Source organism: Cucurbita maxima, unplaced genomic scaffold, assembly GCF_002738345.1.
Source record: "Cucurbita maxima cultivar Rimu unplaced genomic scaffold, Cmax_1.0 Cma_Scf00006, whole genome shotgun sequence".
In the NCBI taxonomy this organism is placed as follows: Eukaryota; Viridiplantae; Streptophyta; class Magnoliopsida; order Cucurbitales; family Cucurbitaceae; genus Cucurbita; species Cucurbita maxima.
In genome coordinates this window covers 6,656,174-6,682,012 of record NW_019272022.1, presented here as the reverse complement: position 1 = coordinate 6,682,012, position 25,839 = coordinate 6,656,174, and the positions used below count along the sequence as shown (strand labels likewise).

Below are 25,839 nucleotides of genomic sequence, written 5' to 3'. Positions count from 1 at the left end.
GAAACACCCTCGTACTGGCTCCAAATTATTGAGCATACAAATCAGTATCACAGGGGCCTGCTCGCCAATCAAACCAAAAGCATTTTCAATTCCTACGCCGATTTTATTTGCCCCTCTGAAACCGCGAAACTGCTGCCCGCGCCAACAGTAGACATTTTCTTTCTCACTCCTCAGTAACTATAAATACGTTTTCGCTTCGGTGCGGCTTTGCTCTTCATCGCACAGGACTCATCTTCTACTGATCTACTCCACAATGAGGCTTCGTCTAGGGTTTATCGTCTCAATTTATCTCCTCCAGGCAATAATTCTCTAGCTAAATCGTATTTTGTTATTGAATATCTTCTGTCTTCTTCCGTTTTTTTATGTTCTTTGTTAGTTGCTTTAGCCGACGTTCTCTGGACGTTAGGATTTGGAGAATTCTTCTCTGTAGTTTTGTCTCCATCATGCTGTGTTTCAGTGATTGGTTGCTGAAGAAATGTTGCGAATGGAAATTATAAACTGTCTAGAAGTTTGCTGTGTTTTACTGTTTCTGTCGCCCGTTTATCTCTGCGTTTTTTCAGTCTTCTTTTAGCCTTCCTTATTCGGAAAAGTAATACGAGGAACTTCGACGAGGTTGGAAATGAATTGTATATCGATGGCGGCTTGTGCTGTGCCGTCATTTCGGATACTTTCAGTGAACAGGAAAAAACGTCTGGCTCTGTTTTACAGGGTTTTGAGGTTGCTTCAAACGTATCCGAAATTGTTTAAACGAATGTTTAGTGAGCATGTTAAGTGGGTTATGAATTAATTCCCATAATTGGAGTCTTTGGTTCTTGAATCTCTTCTCCGTATGAACGTGGGATAACGGTAATCTGCAATCATTTGTGGATTGCGATGAAATCAGATTGAAAGTTGTCTAGCGTCTACCCTATTTGAGATCTTTTTTAGAATTTCACTTCATTACGAAATTCATAGAAACGAACGCTGACCTTGATTTCTTACTAAAAGTCGAGACATGTGCAGGCTATATATTTTGTCCTAGCGTATGCCGAGAGGTCTAATGTTCGGTTGCTGTTATCTACGAATGGCACATCCGGGTATGTAGTTCATTTAGGTTGGCTATTCTTCGTTTCATTAGAATATTTTCTTTTTGCTGCGGATACTGTAGCTCGAATCTGTTCATTAGTTCTTTTATTATATATATTTCAAGAGTATCTGCGCATTGTTTTACGCGGTAATTTCTAGATAAGGCTAAATTTTTCCTTCTTTTAAAGGGAAAAACATTCGGAAGGATACTGCGCAATGTATGATATTTGTGGAAAACGACCGGATGGTAAACTGCTGAACTGTCCTACTGGTACCCCATCTGTGAAGGTACACTTTAAATTTCCCGCTGTGGTACTATCCATATTTTAGTAATGGTGGCGTTTCCATCAAAATATTAATGTTTGTTTTGCTCCCTGGGTTTTTCTTTATGATCACAAATTATTGTGTTCCCAGCCAGATAATCTTCTTTCATCTAAGATCCAAAGTCTATGTCCAACTATTACTGGCAATGTTTGTTGCACGGAAGAACAATTTGACACCCTACGATCCCAACTTATGCAAGTAAGATATCAAACTGGCTCGTACTAGTAATAGCGTTCATAATTTCAGAATTGCTCATTGCTCACTGATAGCAGGTTGGACTATGCATCATGAGCATTTTGATGATCATTTTTCTTCTAAAACCAACATATGTTGCTTCTTGTTTAAAATGCACGTAAAATATATGAATGCATGCCCCTGTATTCTTGAATTGCAAATACGCACTTTACAACCCTTTTCTGGGTATTGCATTAATTCGCCTGCGCGGGAGAATCAACCTTACTTTTGATTTATGCCTATTATTTGTTTGTAAACTGAATATTAAATGGGTTACATTTTGTAATGTTAGAGTCCCTTTGACATTTCTGCTATCTCGTGTTATCTTCTGATGAAATTACGTCAAATTTTTGCCCCACAATATGACTTGTGTATTTTATGCAGGCTATTCCATTTCTTGTAGGTTGTCCGGCATGCTTAAGAAACTTTTTGAACCTGTTCTGTGAGCTTACCTGTTCTCCAAATCAGAGCTTATTTATCAATGTTACTGCTGTTTTAAAGGTTAGAAACACTTCCATAGTTATACAATTTGCTAAGAAGTATTTGTTTCTCACACGTTTGTGCTCTTTGTTTCCCATAACTTATAAGCAAAGGTGAACCTCCTAGGGAGGCAGATACTAGTTGCTTTACCCATAGAATCTTTCTCTTCTATTCATAAGACTAGTAAGAGGTCATAAACGCACCCACTTACCAATTAACTGCACGTAGATATTTGGAAAAGATGAGGATATGTAAGAGCAAGGTTATAGTGTAGTTCACTTCTTTCTAATCTAAACAACGATTAATGACATTTTTCTTTTTCATATTATAGAATTGCTTATTCAACATTCCAGTCTAGTTTTCAGCAAATTCTTGGGTGATCTTTCTTACTAGAGATTTGAGCTTGTACGAAATGAAATTCCAGTTTTTTCTATTTATTTTTAATCTTTCTTCCCAGCAGTTCTTGTCAATAAATTATAAGCTGATTTATTCTTACTGGAGACTAGAGCTCGTATGTGAGTAATTCCAATTTTTACTGCACAAATTACATCTCAAATAAAACTCCTATCTGGAATGACTGTGTATTTGTTGCATTTGCTTAGAATCCATGAATTTCCTCTGCATGCTCTTTCCCAATGCTGACCGCTTTATGATTGTCTCCCCTTAGTTTAGCTGAATGTTAGACCTCTCCGTTTACTGAGCTGTTAGAAGACCACATTAAATTTTGGATGACTTGTCTCTGGTTTTAGGTTAATAACAGCTTTGCAGTTGATGGCATTGATTATTATGTAGCTGATGCTTTTGGTGAAGGGCTATTTGAGTCCTGCAAAGATGTAAAGTTTGGTACGATGAACACTCTAGCCATGCAATTTATTGGTGCCGGTGCTAAAAATTTTAAAGGTCAGCAGCCTCTCTTTCTCTCATGCATATATGTGCACATTCATACCCTATTTGGTTAATGAACAAGCTGATACTGTGGAGATTACTTTAAATTTTTTATGTACCCAAATTTGAAAGTATTTTTGTAATAGTTTTCCGTGTAGTGTGGGAATTGAAGAAATTTATTGACAGGGAAGAAGAAGTAGAGGTTATTCCTAGTGTGAATAAAATGAAATTTTATGTGGAGGGAATTGTTTTCCTTACCTTGACCTCTATGTTCTTTTCACTTCTTGATTGTGAACAAGTCATCTCTTGCATATAAATGCTACTTTTATCGTGTTCTCTCTTCCTTCTAGAATTTGAACATTTGTATAATTGTGAGCAGAGTGGTTTGCTTTTATTGGTAAACAAGCTAGCCCCGGCATGCCTGGTTCACCATATGCTATTGGATTTCCATCTATCGTGGCTACGTCATCTGGAATGAAGCATATGAATGTATCTGCTTATTCTTGTGGAGATACTTCACTGGGATGTTCCTGTGGTGACTGCCCTTCAGCACCAGTCTGCAGTAGTGCTGCGACCCCTGTTTCCCTTAGGAAAAATACTTGTTCAGTGAAAATTGGGTCTCTTAAGGTGAGAAAATATCTCATAAATTGGAAATCTTGTTCTTATGTGTGCTAATTTGCAATATTGTATTTAAAGACTTATTTTTGTGACTACTATAGGTCAAATGTGTTGACTTCACTCTGTGTATCCTGTTCATTATAATTGTCTCTGCTTTTCTTGGATGGAGTTTGTTTTATCGCAAATCTCAAAAGAGGCATTCTTCTGGAACTAAAATGATGCTAAATATCGTGGATGGGAGTAATCTTGATTCTGCTACTAGGCAAACGGATGAAAGTTTGCCAATGCCGGTTCGTACTTGTTCAAATTAGATATTTCTATAACGACATCATCAGTTAACTTAATGAACCATCTTAGATTAGTTTTGCATTAACCCTCCTGCTCTTCATGTTGGCAGTATGATGATTCATTTGCCTACTATAAGCATGTTCTTTGCATGGTGATTCATTTGCCTACTATAAGCATGTTCTTTGCCAATACTTTATAGTTACTGCCATTTTTTAAAATAACTGTATGTCATGCAAGCTTCTAGCTGCTGCCAGTCATTCTGGGCCTTGATTTCTACCATCTCTTTCAATTATACGTTAACACTAATTTTGCAACTGACTTTGTTTTTTCTTGTTTGTTTCTCTGCTCATTGTTCATATACTTCAGACGCTTGAAGATGCTCCTCAAACCAAAAGTAGGATTCAGCTTTCAGTTGTCCAGGGATACATGTCCAACTTTTTCAGGTAACCCTAACGTCAATGTTGCTTTCCTAGTTCATCTGTAGAAAACATTTATGTTTATTTTCGTTCATGTGCCTTCTCAGGAAATATGGGAAATGGGTGGCCAGAAATCCTACATTGGTGTTGATTTCATCAGTAGTCATTGTTCTTCTTCTTTGTTTAGGTCTTATTCGTTTCAAGGTGGAGACAAGGCCTGAGAAGGTATAAATAATATGGTTGATACCAGCTTCATAAGAATGACAAGAAAAGTTTTGTTTCAATCAGTTCCTTTTCTTTTATTGCTGCTCATAAGTTCTTTTCTTTTCTTTTTTTGCTGCGCATATTCATTTATTCACATGTGTGTGTATTCAGCTGAATGACTATGTTTCCATAATTCCTCTTTCCTTTTATGGCCATCCATTTGTTTCTTTTCCTTGCATACATACAAATGTGCCTGCATACAATGTATATATTTTTATTTATTTATTGATAGGTGAATGTGACTGGAAAGCAAATGACAGTTTTTGTCATTGAAAGAGGCAAACATGTGGAACACAATAATTTACTTGTTTGTATTTAAAATGTTGTGAAACAGTGAGTCAAGTTACAGATAAGGTCTCCTGTGTTTCTGAGCTGCATGAGGCAACAGTCGGGTCACTTGTGATATGGAGATAGTTTAGTGGCATAATATCTTCGTGAATTTACTACTATTTATTTGATTTTTGTTAGTCTTCCTTGTTATGGACGAGTGCTAACACTGGGTATCTCTTTTCTCTTCATGGCTTATAAAGATCCTGATTCAAGCCAGAGTCTTGGTAACCTTTAGTGAACTGACAATTTTTTTTAATTATATAATTCAATGAAGTAAGTTTTAGTTGCCTTTTATAGTAAAACATGCTATCATGTTTGACATCAAGTTGTGTGCATTTAGAATAGTTTACATCAAGCCTTTTGAATTATAACCATCCTCAAATCCTTTCTTGTATTAATTATTTTATACTTCTAGCCAGATATCAGCTGCTGGCCTCTTGATGATATCTTTATTTTGTTTCAGCTATGGGTAGGACCAGGAAGCAAAGCATCCCAAGAGAAGGAATTTTTTGACACTCATCTAGCCCCTTTTTATAGGATTGAACAGGTAGAGACTTGTTTAATAATTCAGCAAAGTAGTAAAAATGTGTTAGTTACTACTCTCAAAAATGATTTTGGAGTATCGTACCTATTGTGAAGATGTGTTGGAGAAGAATTATCATTTGCTGTTGATTTCAGACAACTTCTAATGCCACACTTCTTTTCTAGATTATAATAGCCACAATTCCAGATATTGTGCATGGAAAGCCGCCAAGTATTTTGAATGATAACAATGTTAAGTTACTGTTTGACATACAAAAGAAGGTATTTTTGTAGCTCTTCAGGAGTGATTCCTATATTATGGGTTTAGACTGTATCCCTTGGGATATTACTTCCCATAATTTAAATGTAATTTACGTATGTTGGGCCATTCTCAGAATTTCTACTCCACCTGTTGTTTTTTGCAGATAGATGGTATTCGTGCTAAATACTCGGGTTCAAGTATATCTCTAAGTGACATTTGCTTGAAGCCACTGGATCGAGATTGTGCCACTCAGAGTATCCTGCAGGTGGAGATTCTAGTTTGCTAGTTTGTTATCTTATTAAAATAAATACACATGGATGGAAACATTTCAATTGAAAAAAACATAGACTTGTTTGATAATCATTTCATATTTGGTTTTTGAAAATTAAATTATAAACACTACTTCTATCTATGAGTTTTTTCTACTTATCGTCTATTTTTTACAAATGTTTTCAAAATGCAAGCCTGAGTTTTGAAAACTTCAAAAAAAAAAAAAAAAAAAAAAAAAATCTAAGAATTGATATGTTTTCTTAAGAAAAATGAAAACCATGATAAAGAAATGGTGAGAAAATGAGCACAAATTTTTAAAACAAAAAAATCTAAAAACCAAATCAATCTTATGGTGTTAGGTTATAAAGAATAAGTTTAATATTTATAGAACTGACAGTGTCCACTCTATTTGACAGTATTTCCAGATGAATCCAGAAAATTTTGATAACTATGGAGGAGTCCAACATCTTGAATATTGTTTTGAGGTATTATATACATTTCCCATTTTCTGATCCAGTTTTGATCGTTAGATGGTAGAGAATTTAAATCCATGAGCCATATGAGAGCTCCTGTGATTTATTTAGAGTAGAAAGATTAGAGAAATCTTTTGCATTGTCTTCTCCTATCGGTGCATTTGACAATATTTTATATGTTCGTACGTGTTTTTTTATTTCAGCATTATTCCTCTGCAGACAGCTGCAGGAGTGCATTTAAAGCTCCTCTTGATCCAAGCACCGCATTAGGGGGCTACACTGGGAACAATTATTCAGAAGTAATCTATCATACTGCTTGTTAGTTGGTAATCTAATTTGAACATATGAATCTCCATAGTTATCTTACCGTTAGTTTTTTGAGACAGGCTTCTGCGTTCTTGATAACATATCCAGTGAACAATGCTATTAATAAAGATAGTAATGAATCTGGTCGAGCTGTGGCATGGGAGAAAGCTTTCATTCAATTGGCTAAGGTTTCTCTCATATTCTGGTTCTGCGCAACGACTTTTCCTTTCTTCAAATTGCATTCTTATTATTATACTTTACCTTCACTGTGAAATATGTGAAAATGTGTTCTTTTCATCTTTTGAAACCTTCATGAGTGAAATATTGCCCAGTTTTGAAATTTAATTGTAGATTTACTTCAAAAACAATCTTTATTTATGACATAAGTAATATAATTATAAAGTAATAGATTAAAACAAATTTTTTCCATTTTTTATATCTTTTCAACAATTATGACATAAGTAATAGTAATTAAAATGATCACAAATCAATTCTTACAAGTTTTTCTCCCCATAAGATAAACACCATTTTTATATTTTCAGCCTAACGAATCCCGATCCCATATAATTCCAAACATACGCTTTCAACTCCTATGCTTTTCTTACATATCTCATTTTTCTTAATCCTTTCATGCTTTATAACTCCGGGATCTAGTTATTTGGATTCTATATTAGTTTCTTTCTCTATTTGTTTATAATTTAATTTTAATGTAATGGTGTCCGTCCTTCATCTTGGAGTAAATGGAGTTTCTCGACATTAATCTACTTTTGTGATAGGATGAGTTATTGACAATGGTGCAATCTAAAAACTTGACGCTTTCTTTTTCTTCGGAAAGCTCCATTGAAGAAGAATTAAAAAGAGAGAGTACTGCAGATGTCATCACAATATTGGTTAGTTCTTTCTTAGAGAGAATTTTGTGTGTTATACTGTTAAATTATCATTTTCTTCGTCCTTATGATTTATTCTATATTTTCTCCCGATATTTGCATTGTAGCATTATTTTTTATTTTTTATTTCTTGATAGTGTGAATGGCTTCATATCGTGTCATTTTTTCTAATTGCCAATTCACTCTGTTTACCTAATTAAACTGCAGATAAGCTATCTTGTAATGTTCGCTTACATATCTCTTACTTTGGGCGATAGACCGCATTTAAAAACTTTTTATGTTTCATCAAAGGTACGTAATGGGCTCTCTTATAACTTTCAGTAGCTCTACTTAGACGGATTATTCTCTAATTTACTGATGTTTCATCCCAACCATTGGACTATATGCATTAATAGCTTGTGATTCTTTTCTATGATCAGGTATTACTTGGTCTCTCCGGAGTTGTACTTGTCATGTTGTCTGTTCTTGGATCAGTAGGTTTCTTCAGTGCCGTTGGAGTTAAATCTACTCTGATCATTATGGAAGTTATTCCTTTCCTTGTTCTGGCAGTAAGTTCTATCTTCATCTGCTTTTTTCCACGTTGCACTCCCGGTTATGATTTGGTATTTTGATATTCTTGTGCTGGATGGTTTACATGCCATAGTTGGACTCCATGCACGGAAGATCATACCAGTTCAATCTTGCCTTTTTAACTTTTAACTTTGATCATACCAGTTCAATCTTGCTTTTTTAACTTTTAACTTTGATTATCGTGAGCTTGGATTATACTTCCATTGCTTCATAATTGTTCTTCTGTTTTCTGAGTACTGATATAAAGGGAGTGGGTTTTTATTTGCATAACCTACAACTTTGTTGAAACCCCAAACCTTAGAAGATGTTGGTTTGGTTAAAGAATGAGATTATCACATTGCTTGTCAACTTGCGCACATGCTATTGGCAAGCATTTCGGGAATTAAAATTTTGGGAACAGAAAATGTCGTACAGTGGTTGCTCTGCACATTCTAATTTCTATTCATTCTATCACAATGTTGTTTTAAATGAATGAATGTCTTGTTAAACACGATAGACTATCATTTCCTTATGTAAGATTAATATCTTTCTTGCATATCACTGCAGCCTAACATATTCTTAAATCTTGATTATCAGCATTCTTCTTGGATATGTTGTCAAACACTCTTTTTTGAAGTCCTTTTTATGTATCATTTCTAATAAATTTTATCATCCAAATATCAGGTTGGGGTTGATAATATGTGTATATTGGTACATGCTGTTAAGCGGCAGTCAGTAGAATTGCCTTTAGAAGGACGAATTAGCAATGCACTTGTAGAAGTTGGACCATCCATAACACTAGCAAGTTTATCTGAGGTTCTTGCATTTGCAGTTGGAAGTTTCATTCCTATGCCAGCATGCCGTGTCTTTTCCATGTTTGCAGGTTAGATATTTGTGCATTGCAAATCTCTCAAGGATGTTTAAGATATATGTTTTAATTGTGATAGGCGTAGTTTTCCGATCACTTTTTTCACTTTCTTTTACAGCATTGGCTGTTCTACTGGACTTCCTGCTACAAGTGACAGCTTTTGTTGCTCTCATAGCATTTGATTTTTTAAGGACTGAGGATAATAGAGTTGACTGTTTTCCATGTGTTAAGAGATCAGGATACGCTGGGAGTGATAAAGGTAGAACCTTAGGTACTTTAATTCTTTTTATAATAATATCTTTGTTCAAATTTATTGCTCTTTATTGCGGTGATGCATTGTCTTGTTGAATATCATTTAGGCGTCACTCAGAGGAATCCTGGCTTGTTAGCCCGATACATGAAGGTAGCTTTCTTATTGTAATATTACCTTTTCTTTGTTTCTTGGAGAAGAAAAGCTCAATCCACCAATATATTATATTGTATTAACTTGTTAGCCCGATACATGAAGGTAGCTTTCTTATGATATATTTTTGTAGTATGATTTCAGTTGAATTAGGCGTCTAGCTATTATTTAGGACTCAAACCAAACCAAGAACATTACTACTTTTGGATGAATGATAAGTCCCATCTTATTTGCAATTTTATATGGATTTCAGTGTCTTTTACCATCCCTTTCCTCTCTTTTCTTCAACTTAGTTTCCTCTTTGAATGTAAGGAAATTCCATTTATTTTTATTAATTTGAGAGTTATTTAATAGTTTCTGCTTTGAATGTAAGAAAATTCCATTTATTTTGTTATTAATTTGAGAGTTATTTAATTTTTAGCAAACTAAATATTAGTTATCATCTATATCCACACTCATTCGTTCCAATCATACTCCAAACCTACTATAAGGGGCTGTATAGTTCATTACTTGTGTTACAATGCATCAGAGCTGATGTAAATGTCCAAGCTTCTCATTGGTATCTTCCTCGTAAACTTGTCAATTTATCTGAAGCATTTATCTTTTCCTAATGTCAATGCCTGTGTAATATTTCATTGTCTTTTTGTTTTCTATTTTACGCCCATGTTTTGTCTATCCAGGAGATCCATGCACCAGCACTTAGCATCTGGGGAGTCAAAATAGTTGTCATATCCATCTTTATTGGGTTTACATTCGCAAGCATTGTGAGTTCTCCACCTCTTGTCAGGTTATCAGTTTTCCTGACCATGCTTGTTATATGGGATGTTAATTTTCTATTATTTTAAACTTCACAGGCGCTATGCACCAGAATTGAACCTGGTTTGGAACAAAAGATTGTCCTCCCCAAAGATTCTTATCTTCAGGTTTTTATTTTTATTCATCGCTTATGTATTTTCAAGGGATGCCTTTCAGTCTTAAAGTTGCACCCCAGAACCACTTATTTCATGATTTTTTTTCCCCGGCATGTTAAAGCTGCTTACCTTTTCTGCAGGGGTACTTCAATAACATTTCAGAACATCTCAGAATAGGCCCACCGGTATATTTCGTTGTAAAGAACTACAATTACAGGTATTCCTGTAGAAGAATTACACTCCATCTTTGAGATTTTGACAGACTGACCTACAAAGTTGGGTCAAAATGCTATTTGACCTAGTTTTTCTAAATACAGTTAGAAAAAATAATCTCCCTCTCATTTTCTCCTCTCCTCTCTCTTACTTTGTTTTCTCCTGCCCTCCTTCTCACTCTACTCCCTCCCTCTTCCTCTTGCCTTCTTTTTGGTTTTTTGTTCTTTTTTTTTTTTTCGTTTTTTCATTTTCAGTCCGCAATTTATCTCCCAGTTTTTAATCCATATTTGAAAGAAAAATCCATTTGGGTTCTCTTAAGAAGATGAAGAGAGGAGGAGGAAGCGAGAGTGTGAGAGGGGGAAGCAGGGAGCCAAAGTTAGGAGCGAGAGGAAAAAAAACATAACAAAATATTCGCTGAAGTTAGCAAAAGGTTAGAAAAGAATATGGGGCCTATTACCATGGGACTTTTAGACGCCATATTATTTCTCCCTTATTTGCGGTCCTTGGCTGTCTAATTATATTTTGCCCCAGGAATTTAAAATTTACCAGGCAAACAACTTTATGACGAATATATCTTAAAGTGATTTGTAATAAAGTGATTCTCAGAAGTATGGGTTTACCTTTTAATAAGTACAGTGTCTCCCTATTTTCATAATAGAGTTCTTCTTTACCACTTTGTTATAAACTGTAATGTATAATTCTATATGGATTCTTTACACCATGGTAACTGGCATTTTTTGCAAACCTTTGTGATACGGAAGTGGGAATATCAAGGATGTTACTGCTTTCATTTCTCTCTCTCTCTCTCTCTTTTGTGGAGAAAATGAGCTGCCGGTTCCTAGGACATAGACATCTTTAGTCTTTTCCATTTGCATCACTCATTCCTTGTTTTCCCCCCTCCTGTGACAATGCTCAGCTCAGAATCAAGACAAACAAACCAATTATGCTCCATCAGCCAATGTGACTCAGACTCTCTTTTAAATGAGGTATGCATATCCTCCATTTTCTTTTCACAGGAAATGTACGTCTTTTCCAAAATGCGCAGGAGAATAACATTCTTGCTGCCCTAGCATGGCTTATTTTCACGTTATTTTTTCAAATCAGAGCTTTTTTTGTTCTTCTTTTTCCTTTCCTGTAGATTGCAAAAGCTTCACTAATACCAGAGTCAAGTTACATCGCTAAACCAGCTGCTTCATGGCTTGATGATTATCTTGTGTGGGTATCTCCAGAAGCATTTGGATGTTGTCGGAAGTTCAAGAACGACAGCTATTGCCCCCCTGATGATCAGGTCATGTGGTTCCTTTGAAATTGTTTCTTGAGAAATAACATCATGCTTGAAATACAGCTATCATAGACAAGACTATTGTTCTTTCTACAGCTAGTTTGATCCTCTATAATCTTTGATTTTTTCTTTATTTCTCTTCCTTCTAATGCAATGGCTTACCCTTTGAAGTCATTTTACTTGTTGCCATGTTGCTGTTTTATGTTAAGATAAATCGTTGACTGCACTTGGTCAGTTATTTTTTAGAAATGCTTGAGAATTGTTAATGTATTTTGCACCCGGTATACTTTCTCCTTAAATTTACTGAATTTAGTCTTTTTCAGCCCCCTTGCTGTGCTTCAAATGATGGTTCTTGTGGTCTAAATGGAGTATGCAAAGATTGTACAACGGTAACATATCCCTATAAATTGGGTGGCAAATAACAAATAAAACTGCTGCCTGGTTGCTTTTTAGTATTTTGCTAAATTAGTAGTTTCCGAGTCATGGGTTCTATTATTCATCTTAGAATTTGTAAAAATTGACGCTTAGGAATTATGCAGTGCTTCCTTCACTCGGACCTGCATGGTGGTAGGCCATCTACTGTACAATTTAAGGAGAAATTGCCGTGGTTCCTCAGTGCTCTACCTTCTGCAGACTGTGCTAAAGGAGGACATGGGGCATACACTAGCAGTGTCGAACTAAAAGGTTTGCAGGATTGGATATCTTTTGTTGTATTATTTGATAATAACATGTTAAATGAGAGTGAAAGATTTCTTGCAGCCTTAAATTAATTAAAACTTTTTTTTTTTTTTTTTTTTTTTTTTTTTTGTTATCAGGCTATGAAAATGGTGTTATTCAAGCATCTTCTTTCAGAACATATCATACTCCCCTGAATAAGCAGGTATGGTGTGGGTGGCTAGTTAATAATTGGAATTTGGACAGTGTATTTGAAGGATATAATCAAAAACTTTTTTTTTTTTAATTTTATAAATTACTAAAATTATCAGGTTGACTATATCAATTCAATGAGGGCTGCTCAAGAATTGAGTTCAAGGGTTTCAGATTCTTTGAAGGTAAAATTTTCAATCATAATTTTTGGTTGGTTCTCTTTCTTATCATGTTAGTTTAAACTAATAATGATCGTACCTGGATTTTGTTTCCACCATTTGATTGAATAGAAGAGTGCTGAATTGCTTTTGAAAACTTTTTTTCCCATTAATTCTTTTTTTCAAACTATTTGTTTCTGTTCCGTCAGCTTGATCTTGAACTGGCCATTTTTATCATTTGCAGATTGAGGTCTTTCCGTATTCCATATTTTACATGTTTTTTGAGCAATACTTGAATATATGGAGAACAGCATTGATCAACCTTGCCATCGCTATTGGTCAGTAATTAAGGACATTTTCTCGTGTTTTGTTTAATATTATATAGTGTAAAGTCTACCATGCACTTCATGTTACAACTTTGTCTACCACGATGATGCTAGCGAATGATTTGTGCTGCTACCGAATGATTTGTGCTTCTGCCTTTTTTAATGGGAAAGAAAATTAGAAGAGATCATGTCCTAATATATATATCGAGGATAAGTCCTCTTGTGGTGTGCCTTCTCTGTCCAGATATCCTCATTAAGTTGGTCTCTTTTTCTTATTCAATTTTTCCTCTTATTTCATTTGAAGACCTCTTAAGGACAGTTTTCATTCCTAATAAAGGAATGAAAGGTGTCATGGTGGTTCTGAAAAGCATTGATTTTGTACGCTTTTACTGTTTTCAGGTGCGGTGTTTATTGTGTGTCTGATCATCACGTGCAGGTTAGTGATGGGGTTTCTGTCATTGAAATAGACAGATATTCTTTTCTTCAAATGTGCTAACTAGGCTTCCTTGTGCTTGATTTTTTTGTTGTAGCTTATGGACCTCGGCTATCATTTTATTGGTGCTGGCAATGATTGTTGTGGATCTCATGGTATTTCCTTTATTCCTGATTATTTTGGGAGCGCTTACGATAATATGCCAGTGGAGTTAGTTTAATTATTTTAATATAAAATTGAGAATCATACCCCTTGCTGACAATAAAATACTTTGCAGGGCGTGATGGCCATTTTGAATATCCAATTAAACGCAATCTCTGTTGTCAATCTTGTCATGTCAGTGGGAATTGCTGTTGAATTTTGTGTTCATTTTACACATGCTTTCTCGGTCAGTATGATTCTTTGCTACACGATCTTTTTTTTCAATAATGTACTCTGCCTAAAGTCGGCCATCGTTACAATTTTCATAGAAATTTCCTTTGCATAATAAAATCCATAATTCAGCGATAGATGTCATACCAAGGAGCATCAACTAGTTGGATTATTCTCTTGCATGATCAATCACAATTGGCATTCTAATTACTAGACTACCTATCAATGCGTAACATCAGTTACTAAACCCAAAACATATTGAGGATCATTGAGAGGAGTAGTCCCATGTTGGCTAACTAAGAGGAAGATCATGGGTTTATAAATAAAGAATATCATCTCCATTGGTACGAGGCCTTTTGGAAAAATCAAAAGCAAAGCCATGAGGGCTTATGCTCAAAATGGACAATATCATATCATTGTGGAGGGTTGCGGTTCCTAACAAAACAGGGACTAGAGATATAATTATCCTACCATTGCCACAAGGGGCAACCTGTAATCTTGGAACATTTCTCAACTTCCTGTTGTAATTGACTGTGTTTCTTTTCTCAGGTAAGCAGTGGAGATAAAGACCAGCGCATGAAGGAGGCTCTCAGTACAATGGGAGCATCTGTTCTTAGGTACCATTTTCCATATCTTACAGTGGAGCTATGCTTTAGATCTGAAATCTTGGAAAACTGGCCTTGCGTAGTTACCATCATTCTTTATCAAATTTATAAGCCAATTTGTGTTTATTTTGTTTACATATCTACTGGTGCTTGCAGTGGAATCACACTAACAAAGCTAGTTGGGGTGCTTGTTCTATGCTTTTCTAAATCGGAAGTTTTTGTGGTATAAATTCCACGCCCTTAAGCTTGAATTTTAAGTAATCTATACGCGATGTCTATTAATATCTTCATTCTATGTTCTGCAGGTTTATTATTTCAAAATGTATTTGGCATTAGTACTTCTTGGATTTTTGCATGGCCTCGTATTCTTGCCGGTATGTTCATCCGTTCTTCTTCTGTACATGAGGTTGTTAGGTGTGAGTTTAGTTTGTCTTTTTCACAATGGAGCATACTCATTAAAAAGAGCAAAAACTATAATCAGCCCTTGTAAAAACTGACCGATGCTCTTGCTTCTCTCAGTACTTTGCAACATATTCAAATTATCCAATCAATTTTGACATGAATTTGTTGAACCGTCATGGATTGCAGGTAGTGTTGAGCATTTTTGGTCCACCATCAAGATGCGTGTTCGTCGAGCAACAAGACAACCAACCCTCTAATTCGCCTCCGACAAGAGAGTTGTAATTTGATTTGCTGCAACGGATGAAGTGGGCTTTTACAGGTTTGTCTGGCGCATTCATTGGCATGCATGCTTAAACGCCAATAAAAAGGAAGAGAAAATATACAGCAGCTTCTTACTTGTAAAGCGAAATTTCCATAGCAGCAGGTAGTGGTAGTGTTATTTTCTTTGTAATTTGTATTAGGCGTTGCTTCATTGTGTTCAGAAAAGGACATTTAAGTTGATAAATGTTATTGACTATTGCTTTTGCTGGAAATTATTGCAAATCCAAAGCAGCAAATTAAGGATTCCCATTGAATTTTGAAAAAGCAAATAATAATTGTTGATATTAGATGCTGATGCTGACGCTGACGTTATAGCATATAAAATGTAGGAAAGGGTGGGGTTTGTGGCTCCTCTCTCTTATGGCGTGGAGATGGGTGAAGCAGAAGCTTTATGGTTTGGAGTGGAGACGATTTGTACATATGAAAGCAGTCCTGAAGATACGCATCACTTGTTAACAACACCCATTCACATTCATCATCTAAGTACTTGAGCTCATATTTACTTGTGTCTCTGATATTAAATCGTCTTCCTACTTCCTTCACTAACTCTTTGTAACTCCACCATTTCTGCACTCGAAACCGGATTCTCTCCTCTCCATAGCTTACTTTCACTCTCATTTGATCGCTCTCTTTTGCTGTCTGCATTACACATCCAGTGGCAGGATGTCTGCAGAAAGAAAAACATTGGCTTGAATTCGAGCTCTGGCTGAGCGACGAGGGTGCAGTTTTTGATGCTGCATCTCCGAGGTCACCTGATGTCTTCAGGCCATCTCCCATCTTTCTTACGTATGGAGAGGCCAACTCCTGTAAATTGGAATACAAGGAGCTAGTTTGAAAAGCACCAGATGCACTGTTCACCGAGTCGATTACAAGTCGGAGCTTCTGCAACGAGTGGCCAACCTTCTTTATTTTTCGAGAAGGCCAACGTTTGATCCCATGTTGTCGACATATCCTTTTCAATGTGGTAGGACAAACTGAAACAGGAAGAAAATGGATTTTAGATAAACAGTTTGATGGTACAGAGAATAGAAAATAACAAGTTCAAGGGAAAGATATTGACACCAACACTTCCAAATGCAACCAATCAAGATGCTAACTTCAAGCTCTATGATATTCTGTTATTTGCACTGAAACTTAACCACAGAAAACAAATGGCACTAATGCTACCTCCAATGCTCTTTGCAGCATCTTTTAAGCTACCCGCGAAGTATTGCCGAAGAACTTCTAAGGTGATACTTTTCTCGACCTTGTTTCGCCTTTTCTCACCTGTTCTTCCCATACTTGTATCTGCAAAGATACCATTACCGACCGTCGGGCACTCTTCGCTGTCCTCAACAACCCCATTCAGATCATAATTTAGCTCCTGGAACAATGAAACAGAGCCACTACATTGTTGGATGTTTTGAACAGATGAAGCTAACAATGAACTTGTCGGATGAACTTGTTCCATATTTTCCTCCCTACACTCCTTATCTGTTACAAGACGCAGGTTCCTGCAAGAGTATTGTATAACTGTGGACAACGAAGAGAGCAGGATTCTCTGGTCTTCAGGATCCCTACAATGGACAGGCAGGAAGAACTCGAGTACGAAGTCCGTTTTACTAATGAAAATGCAACGAAGGCGTAGTGCAACTGCAGCATGTAATCCAAACAACTTGGCATGGTGAGACAGAGGATAATCTGTGTTACGAAAGGATGTAATATCACTTGAGAAACACGGTTTGTTAGATTTAAATGCCATCCCAACAATTCCTTCGCCTTTTAGCAAATGATGCTCGGAGCATGCCTCATGGAAATCCTGAATTCGAGTATCAGCCACGAAGCAAGCCCGGTCTACCGTAGAAACACAACAACTGTAGTTCTCATCCGAGTGCCTGCAACCCTCTTTACTTTCTTGGATACATGATGCCCAAGCTTGTGCCAAGGGCAAACCATGAGTTTCGCAGGCAGTTCTCAAAGTGTCTCGAATCTCTAATAATACAGCTTCATTGAACCTATTAAATACCTGTTAAATACAGTATGACGTTCAAATGAACAGCAAGAAAAGAGTTGCATAATCCAATTGTGTCAACTGATACTCATTCAATTACCTTTCGATTGGGTGGGCTGATTACATCAGAACTCCTCAGCTTGACTGCCTGCAGACAAAATACAAAATTTCCATGTGAAGTTGGCAGGTTAAGCTTCCACAAGCAGTAAAAAAACGTCGATCCCTAAACACATACATACTCTGTAACAACTCAAGCCCACCGCTAACAAATATTGTCTTTTTTAGGCTTTCCCTTTCGGGCTTCTCCTCAAAATTTTTAGAACGCATCTACTAGGGAGAGGTTTCCACACCCTTATATAAACAATGTTTCGTTTCTCTCTCCAACCAATGTGAGATCTCACAATCTACCTCCCTTTGAGGCCCAACGTCCTCGGTGGCACTCGTTTCCCTCTCCAATCGATGCGGGATCTCACAATCCACCCTCCTTCGAGGTTCAGCGTCCTCGCTGTCCCTCGTTCCTCTCTCCAATCGACATGGAATCTTACATATTCATGAACCAAAAGTGAGGCTATAAATATGTTAGACCACAGTTTGGCTACAACATCTGGTTTCATGACACTATGTCTCAAACTTCAGCCAAGTGTTATCTCTAACCCCAATTCATCTTCAGTGTCAAGGAATCCAAATTCATATAAGCAGATACAATAATTTTGATTTTAAGGAATATATTGAAACCAATTCACTAAGGTCCTTATAGCTATAGGCTATTAGTAAAGCATCTTTTTCTCTCATTAAATATCAAAGGCTATAGCATAAAAGGTTAAAGCAGACCTGAAGGGCTTTGCAAAGAATCTCATGTTCTGAACCATATTTGATCTGTTGGGTAACCATGACAACTTCAATCACCCCTAAACAACTTTTGCTTCCTTGTTCAAAAACAGGAAGTGCTATAGTTCCACGAACATCGTGCTCGTGAGCATGATCGACTCTCGGATACTCATCGCTTCTGAAGAATCGAACATCAGGAGTCCACTCGGGAACCTTTCTTAAGAACACTCGACCGGGCAATCCCAGAGCCTTTTTGGAATCCTCATCAGCTGTGAATTCATAGTTCACAGAGACGTCCCTGTACTTTGCAAGTCTTGTGCAGCTGGAATTCTGAGAGAACGGCAGCTGATTTGTGATGAGAACACTTCTTTCCCCTCTACTTACAGGCACCCAAACTTGTACAAGAACATCTTTGTCTCTCACAATATCTTTTATATACCCAACCGCCATGATTAATCGCTCCATCACAGAAGGTGCAGACCCCATATGCTCCCCAGCTCCCATCCCCAGTCTTCTGCACAATTCAGAACCTTCAAGCGCGTCGTTTTCGGATTGATCGGAGCATCCCTCTTGCCCGACATCTACTCTTTCCTGCCCCGGAGACGCCTCATTGCTCAACATGTTCCTCGGTTCTTCTTGATCACTCCTTGTAATCAAGTTGGTGTTGAAAACACCATTCATCTCTGTAGCAGGCCATCCAATCAAAGGGTCTAAGTTAGCACCAAAACTTGAGAGGTTAGGATGAAGAAACACAGCACCATCCGCAGTTTCTAACCAACAATCATCCAAAAGCAGCCCATCCATGTAGTCAAAATCCATGGCAATATCAGCTGGAGCTTCCAGCATTGAAAGACGTCGTAGCAATGAAGTAGATTTATATCAGATACAAATCCAGAAGAAGAAATTCGAGTCCATGTTTAGGAAGAACAAACCTGTTGAATATCATAAGAAACATATTAAATCAACTCATTCAATGTCAAACAAGGCAGGTTCAGAGAAAAAGTTAGCCACCCAAGAAGACTTCCAACAAACACAAAGAAACCCACAAAAGAAAAGGATTAAAATACACTCACGAATCATATTTGCCAAAGACAACCAAACAAACACAACACCGCTTGAAGCAAGCTCGTTAACCCAACAAAGAAAAAGGAAAGAGAAGAATAGAAATCTCACATAAAATTTGAAAGATTCCAAGAGATTCCCAAGTGGATACTTATTTCTGTGGTGTTGCTGAAATGGGCAGGGAGAAGAACTGTCTGAAGAATAGGGAACAAGTGAGAAGCTGTGCAGAAGGGAAGGGAATGATCCCGTCAACAAGCTTCGGGCGCTGAGGAGGTCCTTCTCCCAATGATACCGCTCGCAGGCCCCCTTCCTTAAATCCTTCAAGTTCCTACTGCTTTATAGCTGAGTGAGATTCGGAGCACGACCCCACATACTCCCCTCACCCTTTGCGTCCGCCTTCGGAATTCTCGCTGTAAAGTCGACTTGCACACTCAGAGAGAAATACGAGGGAAAAGGAAACGATACCTCTCGCTCTCGCTTTGTGATGTGGGCGTGAAAACGAGAATCCTGCTAGTTTTTCTCCCCATTGGGATTAAACAATAAATCTCTGAATGATTCTTATGATTATATAATTTGGGTAAACATAATTATTAAAATCAAAAGAATCAACCAGAATCAGAATCAGAATCTTTCAAATCCACAGCTTAAAACTATAAAATAATAATTTCCAGCCTCAAATCAAATACCCACATACTCTTTACTCCTTAAACTTAACACACAACACTATCAAGCATTTTGGTGTTGTTTATTATGATAGTACTGAGAGATTCAAACGTCACCCACACCCACCAAATTATTTGGGATAAACAAATCTAAAGAAACTTCAAAACATGAGCTCATCATCCATTTGCATTATAAAATTCAGTTCAAATTTGTTCCTCCTCCCGCTGACACAAGCAAATTCGATATTATATTCCTTCCTCATATCCATCGATCATATTAAGATTTCTGACCCGTTTGTTTATGAATCTTCCAATTGAATTCCAACTTTCTGCTCTAAAAACAAAGCTGAAAATACAGGTAATTAATGCATACTTGTTGACATAGACTTCATATTATTGCATTTGGTGTTGGAGATCCACGTTGAATGATTATTTTATTGCTTGTGGGTCTTTAATATGTTAAAAAAATTCTAAATTTGGATATTTTCTCACTGAAGAATAAAGTAGTGGTTGCAAAAGTAGCAAAATTGGTAAAAATAATAGAAAAATAGAAATTTCTAAAAATATTTGTAAATATGAAAAGAAAAATGAAGCCCATCAATCATTATTTAAACTCAGAATAAACTCAAATTAAATTGATAACCAAACTCTTAAGTTCACAGAATTGAGTAATCAATCTAACATTTACACATAATTTATAGTGAACATTAGCTCATCACGTCATGTAATATAAGAAAAGTTCAAACATTTAGTAGCAAATGGAACATTTTAAAAGATTTTATACTTTTACCAGACAGACAGCGAATTACGGTGAGAGCAAGTTCCAAATCCGGGCAGGCAATGACTTATAAAGTACAGTACAGCACAAACAATAGCTTTTTATTTATTAGATGGACTTGTTTTAAGTCGAACAGACACATGAGAAACATGCAAACATCAAAACATGGTATAAAACAGAACGGATTTAACATCTGATTCATCATCTCAAATGGCTTCCACCCTCTTTTCCCCTATAATTTACCAAACTCTGTGACCAGAAGAACCACAACTGAACATACATCATCCTCAAATGCTTGGCCTCACGTTGAGATGGGATGCAAGCTTCTGACCAAGAGACCTATCCGCCTGTCCAAACAGCATGATTTAAAGTCACAGAGTTAAATCTCAAACTTGGCACATAAATACAAGCCTGCAAGTAATATCGACCGAAACGCACCTGAGACCAGTATGAAATCCATATGCTGCGGATCTCATGGGTGACTCGGGTGTCGGACAAAGCATCAACCCATCTGCGGACGAATCGTTCTTGCCTGCAACAGAAACAAACAAGATCCATGGTTCAATATCCAACACAGTGACATGAAAATACAACAACACAACGTACGCATCTTCCAACAACAACCATTGATTATATAAAAGTTACCTGTCTGGTGTCCAAGATCTGTATCTCTCTCCAGGCTCCTTGAAGTTGTTCTCCTTTTCAATTATGCACTGGCGTAGGAAAGCAGCAGCAGAAATTTCAACAGGTTAAGCACACTCGTTAATCAAATAATACCAAAGGAGTTGGTGTTAAAGCATTCAAAAAGTACAATAATAATGATCACTGACCCTCTCACGCTTTCCAGAGCAGACAGCAGGTGGGTGAGGGTACCTCTCGGCGTGACGAGAAGGATCAAATCTGGAAGGGAAGTAATTGACCTGCAGCAAAGCGAAATCAAAGACAGAGACTGGAACATCAAATTACCAAGCAGCGGTATGGCATCAGCTGGTATGCTCAATGTGTTAGGTCACGACTCATAAGCATGAAAAACTTAAATCGTGAACATCGAAGACAACTAAAAAGAAACATCACCATGCTTTAGAGACAAGACAACAAAAGAAAAAATTGCAATACCTCCTCATCTCGGTGCATAAAGTTCATGAAACCCTCGTGGTGATTGTTGTGGTGAGCACACTTGGGTGCATTAGCAGGGAGTTGAAGATAGTTTGGTCCAAGACGGTGCCTCTGAGTATCAGCATAGGAGAAGATCCTGGTCTGAAGCAATTTGTCATCTGAATAGTAGACTCCAGGAACTATAATGGCAGGACAAAAAGCCAGTTGTTCATTCTCTGCAAAGAAGTTATCGATGTTCTTATTCAAAACCATGCGGCCAACTGGCTGCAGGGGCAAGATATCCTCAGGCCATGTCTTGGTTACATCTAGAGGGTCAAAGTCATATTTGTCTTCATGATCAGGGTCAATAGTCTGAATGAAAAGCTTCCACTCGGGGTAGTTGCCTGCTGCAATTGAATCATAGAGGTCCTGAGTAGCGTGGCTATGATTGCTTCCTCCAACACGGATAGCATCTTCCTCCAGCAAAGACTTGACTCCACAGGTAGGCCTCCAGTGAAATTTCACATAGTGTGCCTTCCCTGCCTTGTTAATCAGAGTATAAGTGTTAACACCTGAACCGTCCATGTGTCTGTAATCTTGTGGGATGCCAATATCATCAAATAGAAATGAGAACATGTTCAAGCTTTCTGGATGGTGAGAAAAGAAGTCAAGGATCCTCCAATTCTCCTGGATATGGGACTTGGGATTCGGTTTGAGAGCATGTACCATGTCTGGAAATTTCATACCATCACGGATGAAAAATACAGGGAAGTTGTTGCCCACGAGATCAAAATTACCCTGAGAGTAAGAGAAAACGGAAACTTGAAACTTGCATTACCATGAGTTGATAAAACAAAGCAAAATAAAGTACGTATTTACATCAGCAAAAGAAAGATGCAAATTCTAAGCTAATAAAATCGCATCATATAATTTGCCAGCAGAAGTACAAATATTATGTACTTAATGCTGATGGAACATGATAGTATCTAATCTAATCAACTGATAAAAATATTAGCCCGCAACCTATGCAAGTAAAACAATAGGCATAGACCAAATTAAAGAAGATCAAAACATAGGCAGGGTATATTATCACAGTTGTTATTTTTTTAAGCTTCTTTTGATTAGAACTGCCATGATAATTGTAATTATAAGTTATGTGCAGTCAATAAAGCATAAACTATAAAGCTCTCACCTCCCTGGTGTAGAACTTCACAGCAAAACCTCGGGGATCTCTCAGTGTTTCAGGGCTGCCACGCTCATGGATAACAGTGGAAAAACGTACAATAACTGGTGTCTGAACTCCAGGGGCCCGAAGGAAATCAGCACATGAAAGGTTGGTAATATCATGAGTCACCTCAAAAAACCCTTTTGCACTAGCTCCTCTAGCATGGACAACCCGCTCTGGGATCCGCTCCCTATCAAAGTTAGCAAGTTTCTCCACTAGATGATAATCCTCTAGGAGAATGGGACCTGCCAAATAAAACATATTCAAGTATTTTTCATCTATAGTCGTCAAAACACAAAGGACCAACCACAACAATTTTGGTATTCTCATCTATAGCTATTCATCAAAGTCGGGTGGCACAAAATTTCAAATCTTTAACCAGAAAATTTACAGAACTAAGATATGCAGAAGATTTTCATCAGGCTAGAACAATCAAATTGTCCAAATGGGCACGAGAAGAATCACAACCTTCTCACGGTTTCTTTCTGACTATATTTGTTCTGCACATTCAACAACTGCCAGAATGGGAACCTCTAGTAACAAAATCCATCATCTTTTAGCAACTGCTTTCGATTACCATACAAAATGCAACACATGATTAATAAGTGGCAAACTAGTCCCCTCGTCAGACCAAGTTTACACACAATTTAATGAATAGTTTCCTCAGCAGACAAGACCAACAAATCTCATGATCTTCTCAATTAACAGGTAGAAGTTGTAAATAGATGTAGAGCTAAAGTCACCAAGTCTCTCAAGATGAAAACAGGCTTCATTTAAAAAACTGCGTATGAGAGGGCCCACTCCCGCTAATTCCCTGTAGCCTTCGCCAAGAGAACCAGAGTGGGGATCTACCTGAAGCTTTTGAGAGTATCTCTAAGTATCTCTAAGCATCTCAAGCCCTAATTACTAAATTATAAGCACAGATTCACAGTACTTTCAGCTTTTATCAAAATTATGATTAAAAAATAATAATAAACGCACACTATTAACATATTCGTGCAAATGTTTTAACAACTACGTGAAAAACAGTAATATCAGAAAGCAATTCATACCTCTGGGCCCAACGGTCATCGACGAGTTGTTGTTCCATACTGGAGCACCAGAATTGGTAGTCCAGAAGGGGGCGTTGAAAGCACTTGAAGGGCGGTGCTGCATCGTACGAACAGATGAAAAAACTCAGCCAAAATATACACAACAAAGGAATTAGCTCAATAACATTCCAACTTCATAAACATCCTCAACAGAATCAAGGCCTTCGTGAGTCAACGAATAAACATATCCAAAAACTAAAACAAAATGAGAAAAATAAAAAAAAAAAAGAATCTCAAACGTTCCGTATCGTCCTTCCCAATAAACGCAAACAACAATTTCAAAACCACCCCAACGGAAATGAAAACAAAGAAAAGCAATTTGCCGACAATGAAATTAGTTAAAAAAATCAATAAAATCAAGAAGAAAAATCTTGCGGCAATTTCGATGCAATGGATAACCAGGATCGCAGCGTGAAGAAAGAAAGTCAAACCCGCATTGACAAGCACAAAAACGCATGAAGCTCGAATACAAAAAAGTAGGGCCAAAAGAAGGGAATACCCTGTAAGGATCCATGGCAGGAGAAGAAGAACCGAGCGACTCGAAGACAGCCTTGAGAATCTGGAACGGGGAAGAACCATATACGAAGAGAAATGGTGGAACGAGGATTTTATAAAAACAAGCACCCACGGTTTACGCTTTTTTGTGGCGTCCCATCCTTTTATTCTTTGCTATCCCACACGTCCCAATGACCCTGACCCTTTTCCATTTTCTCTTCATTTTCTAGCATTTCTTTTCGTTCCTTCTCGCGAGAAAATGAGTTGATTATTGAACTTTCTAAATATTTTTATTTAATCCTTGATTTAAATGTTAAAACCCATTATATTATTATCCTTCAAACTTAAAAACATAGATTTTATAGTGCAGAGACAAATCGCCGAGGCCCAAGGGCTCAAGCTCATTGGGCTACGAGCCTAAAATGAACTAAAATGTTCCAATAAGTCGTGGGCTAAGTTGAGAATACAAGTTTCATAGTTTTTTCGAATTATATCTTAAAGATGTATAACAAAATTTTTATTTTTTATTTCAAAATATATAAATATATATATAATTAGTGTCATTAAAGATAAAAAGTTTATTTAAGAGGGTTGATAAAGTTACCGATTAGTATATACATAAAGAATGTGACCTTTATTAAAAAATAAGATATTATTTCTTACATTATTTTAAAAATGGCCACAAATTAAATATGAATGTAAATAATATTATCCATCAATAAATAGTTCATTTAAATTAGGGATAAAGTGGTATTGATTTTGTAGATGCTCATTAGTGAAAAAATTGATATAATTAAACTAAAATTCTATATTATGGGAAAGTAATGGTTTCGTTCTATTTATATTTTTTTTATTTTATTTTTATATCGCAATTTGGTAGAAATAAATTATTTATGATTTTTCTGTAATAATTGAACAATAAATATGTACTATAGGTTTCTAATACGATTGTTTAAGATAAAACTAAAAGTTTAAAAGTTTTTTTTTTATATATATATAATTAGCTTAAAAGACGGATTTAAACAATAAGCAAAGGTCAGCATACAAAAAAAAGTCAGCGGACTCGGAGCGAGCAATGTCTCGGGAGCTAAACTGGTGATATTTTGAGCCGTGATATAAGATTTCGCTTTCAAGCAGGGGACCCGCGGGTGATTTTAGGATGGACAAAAAAAATATTGATAAACAACAGTTGGAGATAATATTTGAGGACGTCATAGAATTGCGGTTCCTTATCGGCAATTTTGATCATTTGCGTAAATTCGGTCACAGGCATGCAGGG

The 25,839-nt window shown here is 36.7% G+C and overlaps 3 protein-coding genes across 3 annotated transcripts; 1 reads left to right on the top strand and 2 right to left on the bottom strand.

Moving 5' to 3' along the window:
- The first annotated feature begins 98 nt into the window (after positions 1 to 98).
- LOC111481075 (Niemann-Pick C1 protein-like) lies at positions 99 to 15,588 on the top strand. The gene is made up of 39 exons (XM_023126388.1): positions 99 to 298; positions 1,003 to 1,076; positions 1,254 to 1,353; positions 1,480 to 1,587; positions 2,008 to 2,124; positions 2,853 to 3,003; positions 3,368 to 3,615; positions 3,708 to 3,896; positions 4,261 to 4,337; positions 4,418 to 4,535; positions 5,368 to 5,451; positions 5,613 to 5,708; positions 5,852 to 5,953; positions 6,375 to 6,443; positions 6,635 to 6,730; positions 6,818 to 6,925; positions 7,514 to 7,627; positions 7,832 to 7,915; positions 8,044 to 8,172; positions 8,858 to 9,056; positions 9,160 to 9,300; positions 9,401 to 9,444; positions 10,125 to 10,208; positions 10,299 to 10,367; positions 10,496 to 10,572; positions 11,485 to 11,554; positions 11,707 to 11,856; positions 12,174 to 12,239; positions 12,390 to 12,534; positions 12,666 to 12,730; positions 12,837 to 12,902; positions 13,120 to 13,213; positions 13,601 to 13,637; positions 13,732 to 13,789; positions 13,912 to 14,022; positions 14,556 to 14,623; positions 14,768 to 14,834; positions 14,917 to 14,985; positions 15,200 to 15,588. Exons 1-39 carry the CDS (start codon positions 254 to 256, stop codon positions 15,293 to 15,295), a joined length of 3,885 nt encoding a protein of 1,294 aa, XP_022982156.1. The 5' UTR covers positions 99 to 253; the 3' UTR covers positions 15,296 to 15,588.
- LOC111481076 (protein NLP5-like) lies at positions 15,555 to 19,723 on the bottom strand. The gene is made up of 5 exons (XM_023126389.1): positions 19,326 to 19,723; positions 18,156 to 19,084; positions 17,425 to 17,472; positions 16,502 to 17,339; positions 15,555 to 16,308 (listed from the first exon to the last, which is right to left on the bottom strand). Exons 2-5 carry the CDS (start codon positions 18,996 to 18,998, stop codon positions 15,644 to 15,646), a joined length of 2,394 nt encoding a protein of 797 aa, XP_022982157.1. The 5' UTR covers positions 18,999 to 19,084; positions 19,326 to 19,723; the 3' UTR covers positions 15,555 to 15,643.
- Positions 19,724 to 20,732: 1,009 nt separating this feature from the next.
- On the bottom strand, positions 20,733 to 24,710 carry LOC111480906 (catalase isozyme 1). The gene is made up of 8 exons (XM_023126139.1): positions 24,565 to 24,710; positions 24,027 to 24,123; positions 22,942 to 23,219; positions 21,771 to 22,547; positions 21,485 to 21,574; positions 21,300 to 21,367; positions 21,093 to 21,186; positions 20,733 to 21,001 (listed from the first exon to the last, which is right to left on the bottom strand). Exons 1-8 carry the CDS (start codon positions 24,577 to 24,579, stop codon positions 20,942 to 20,944), a joined length of 1,479 nt encoding a protein of 492 aa, XP_022981907.1. The 5' UTR covers positions 24,580 to 24,710; the 3' UTR covers positions 20,733 to 20,941.
- Between the last annotated feature and the right edge of the window lie 1,129 nt (positions 24,711 to 25,839).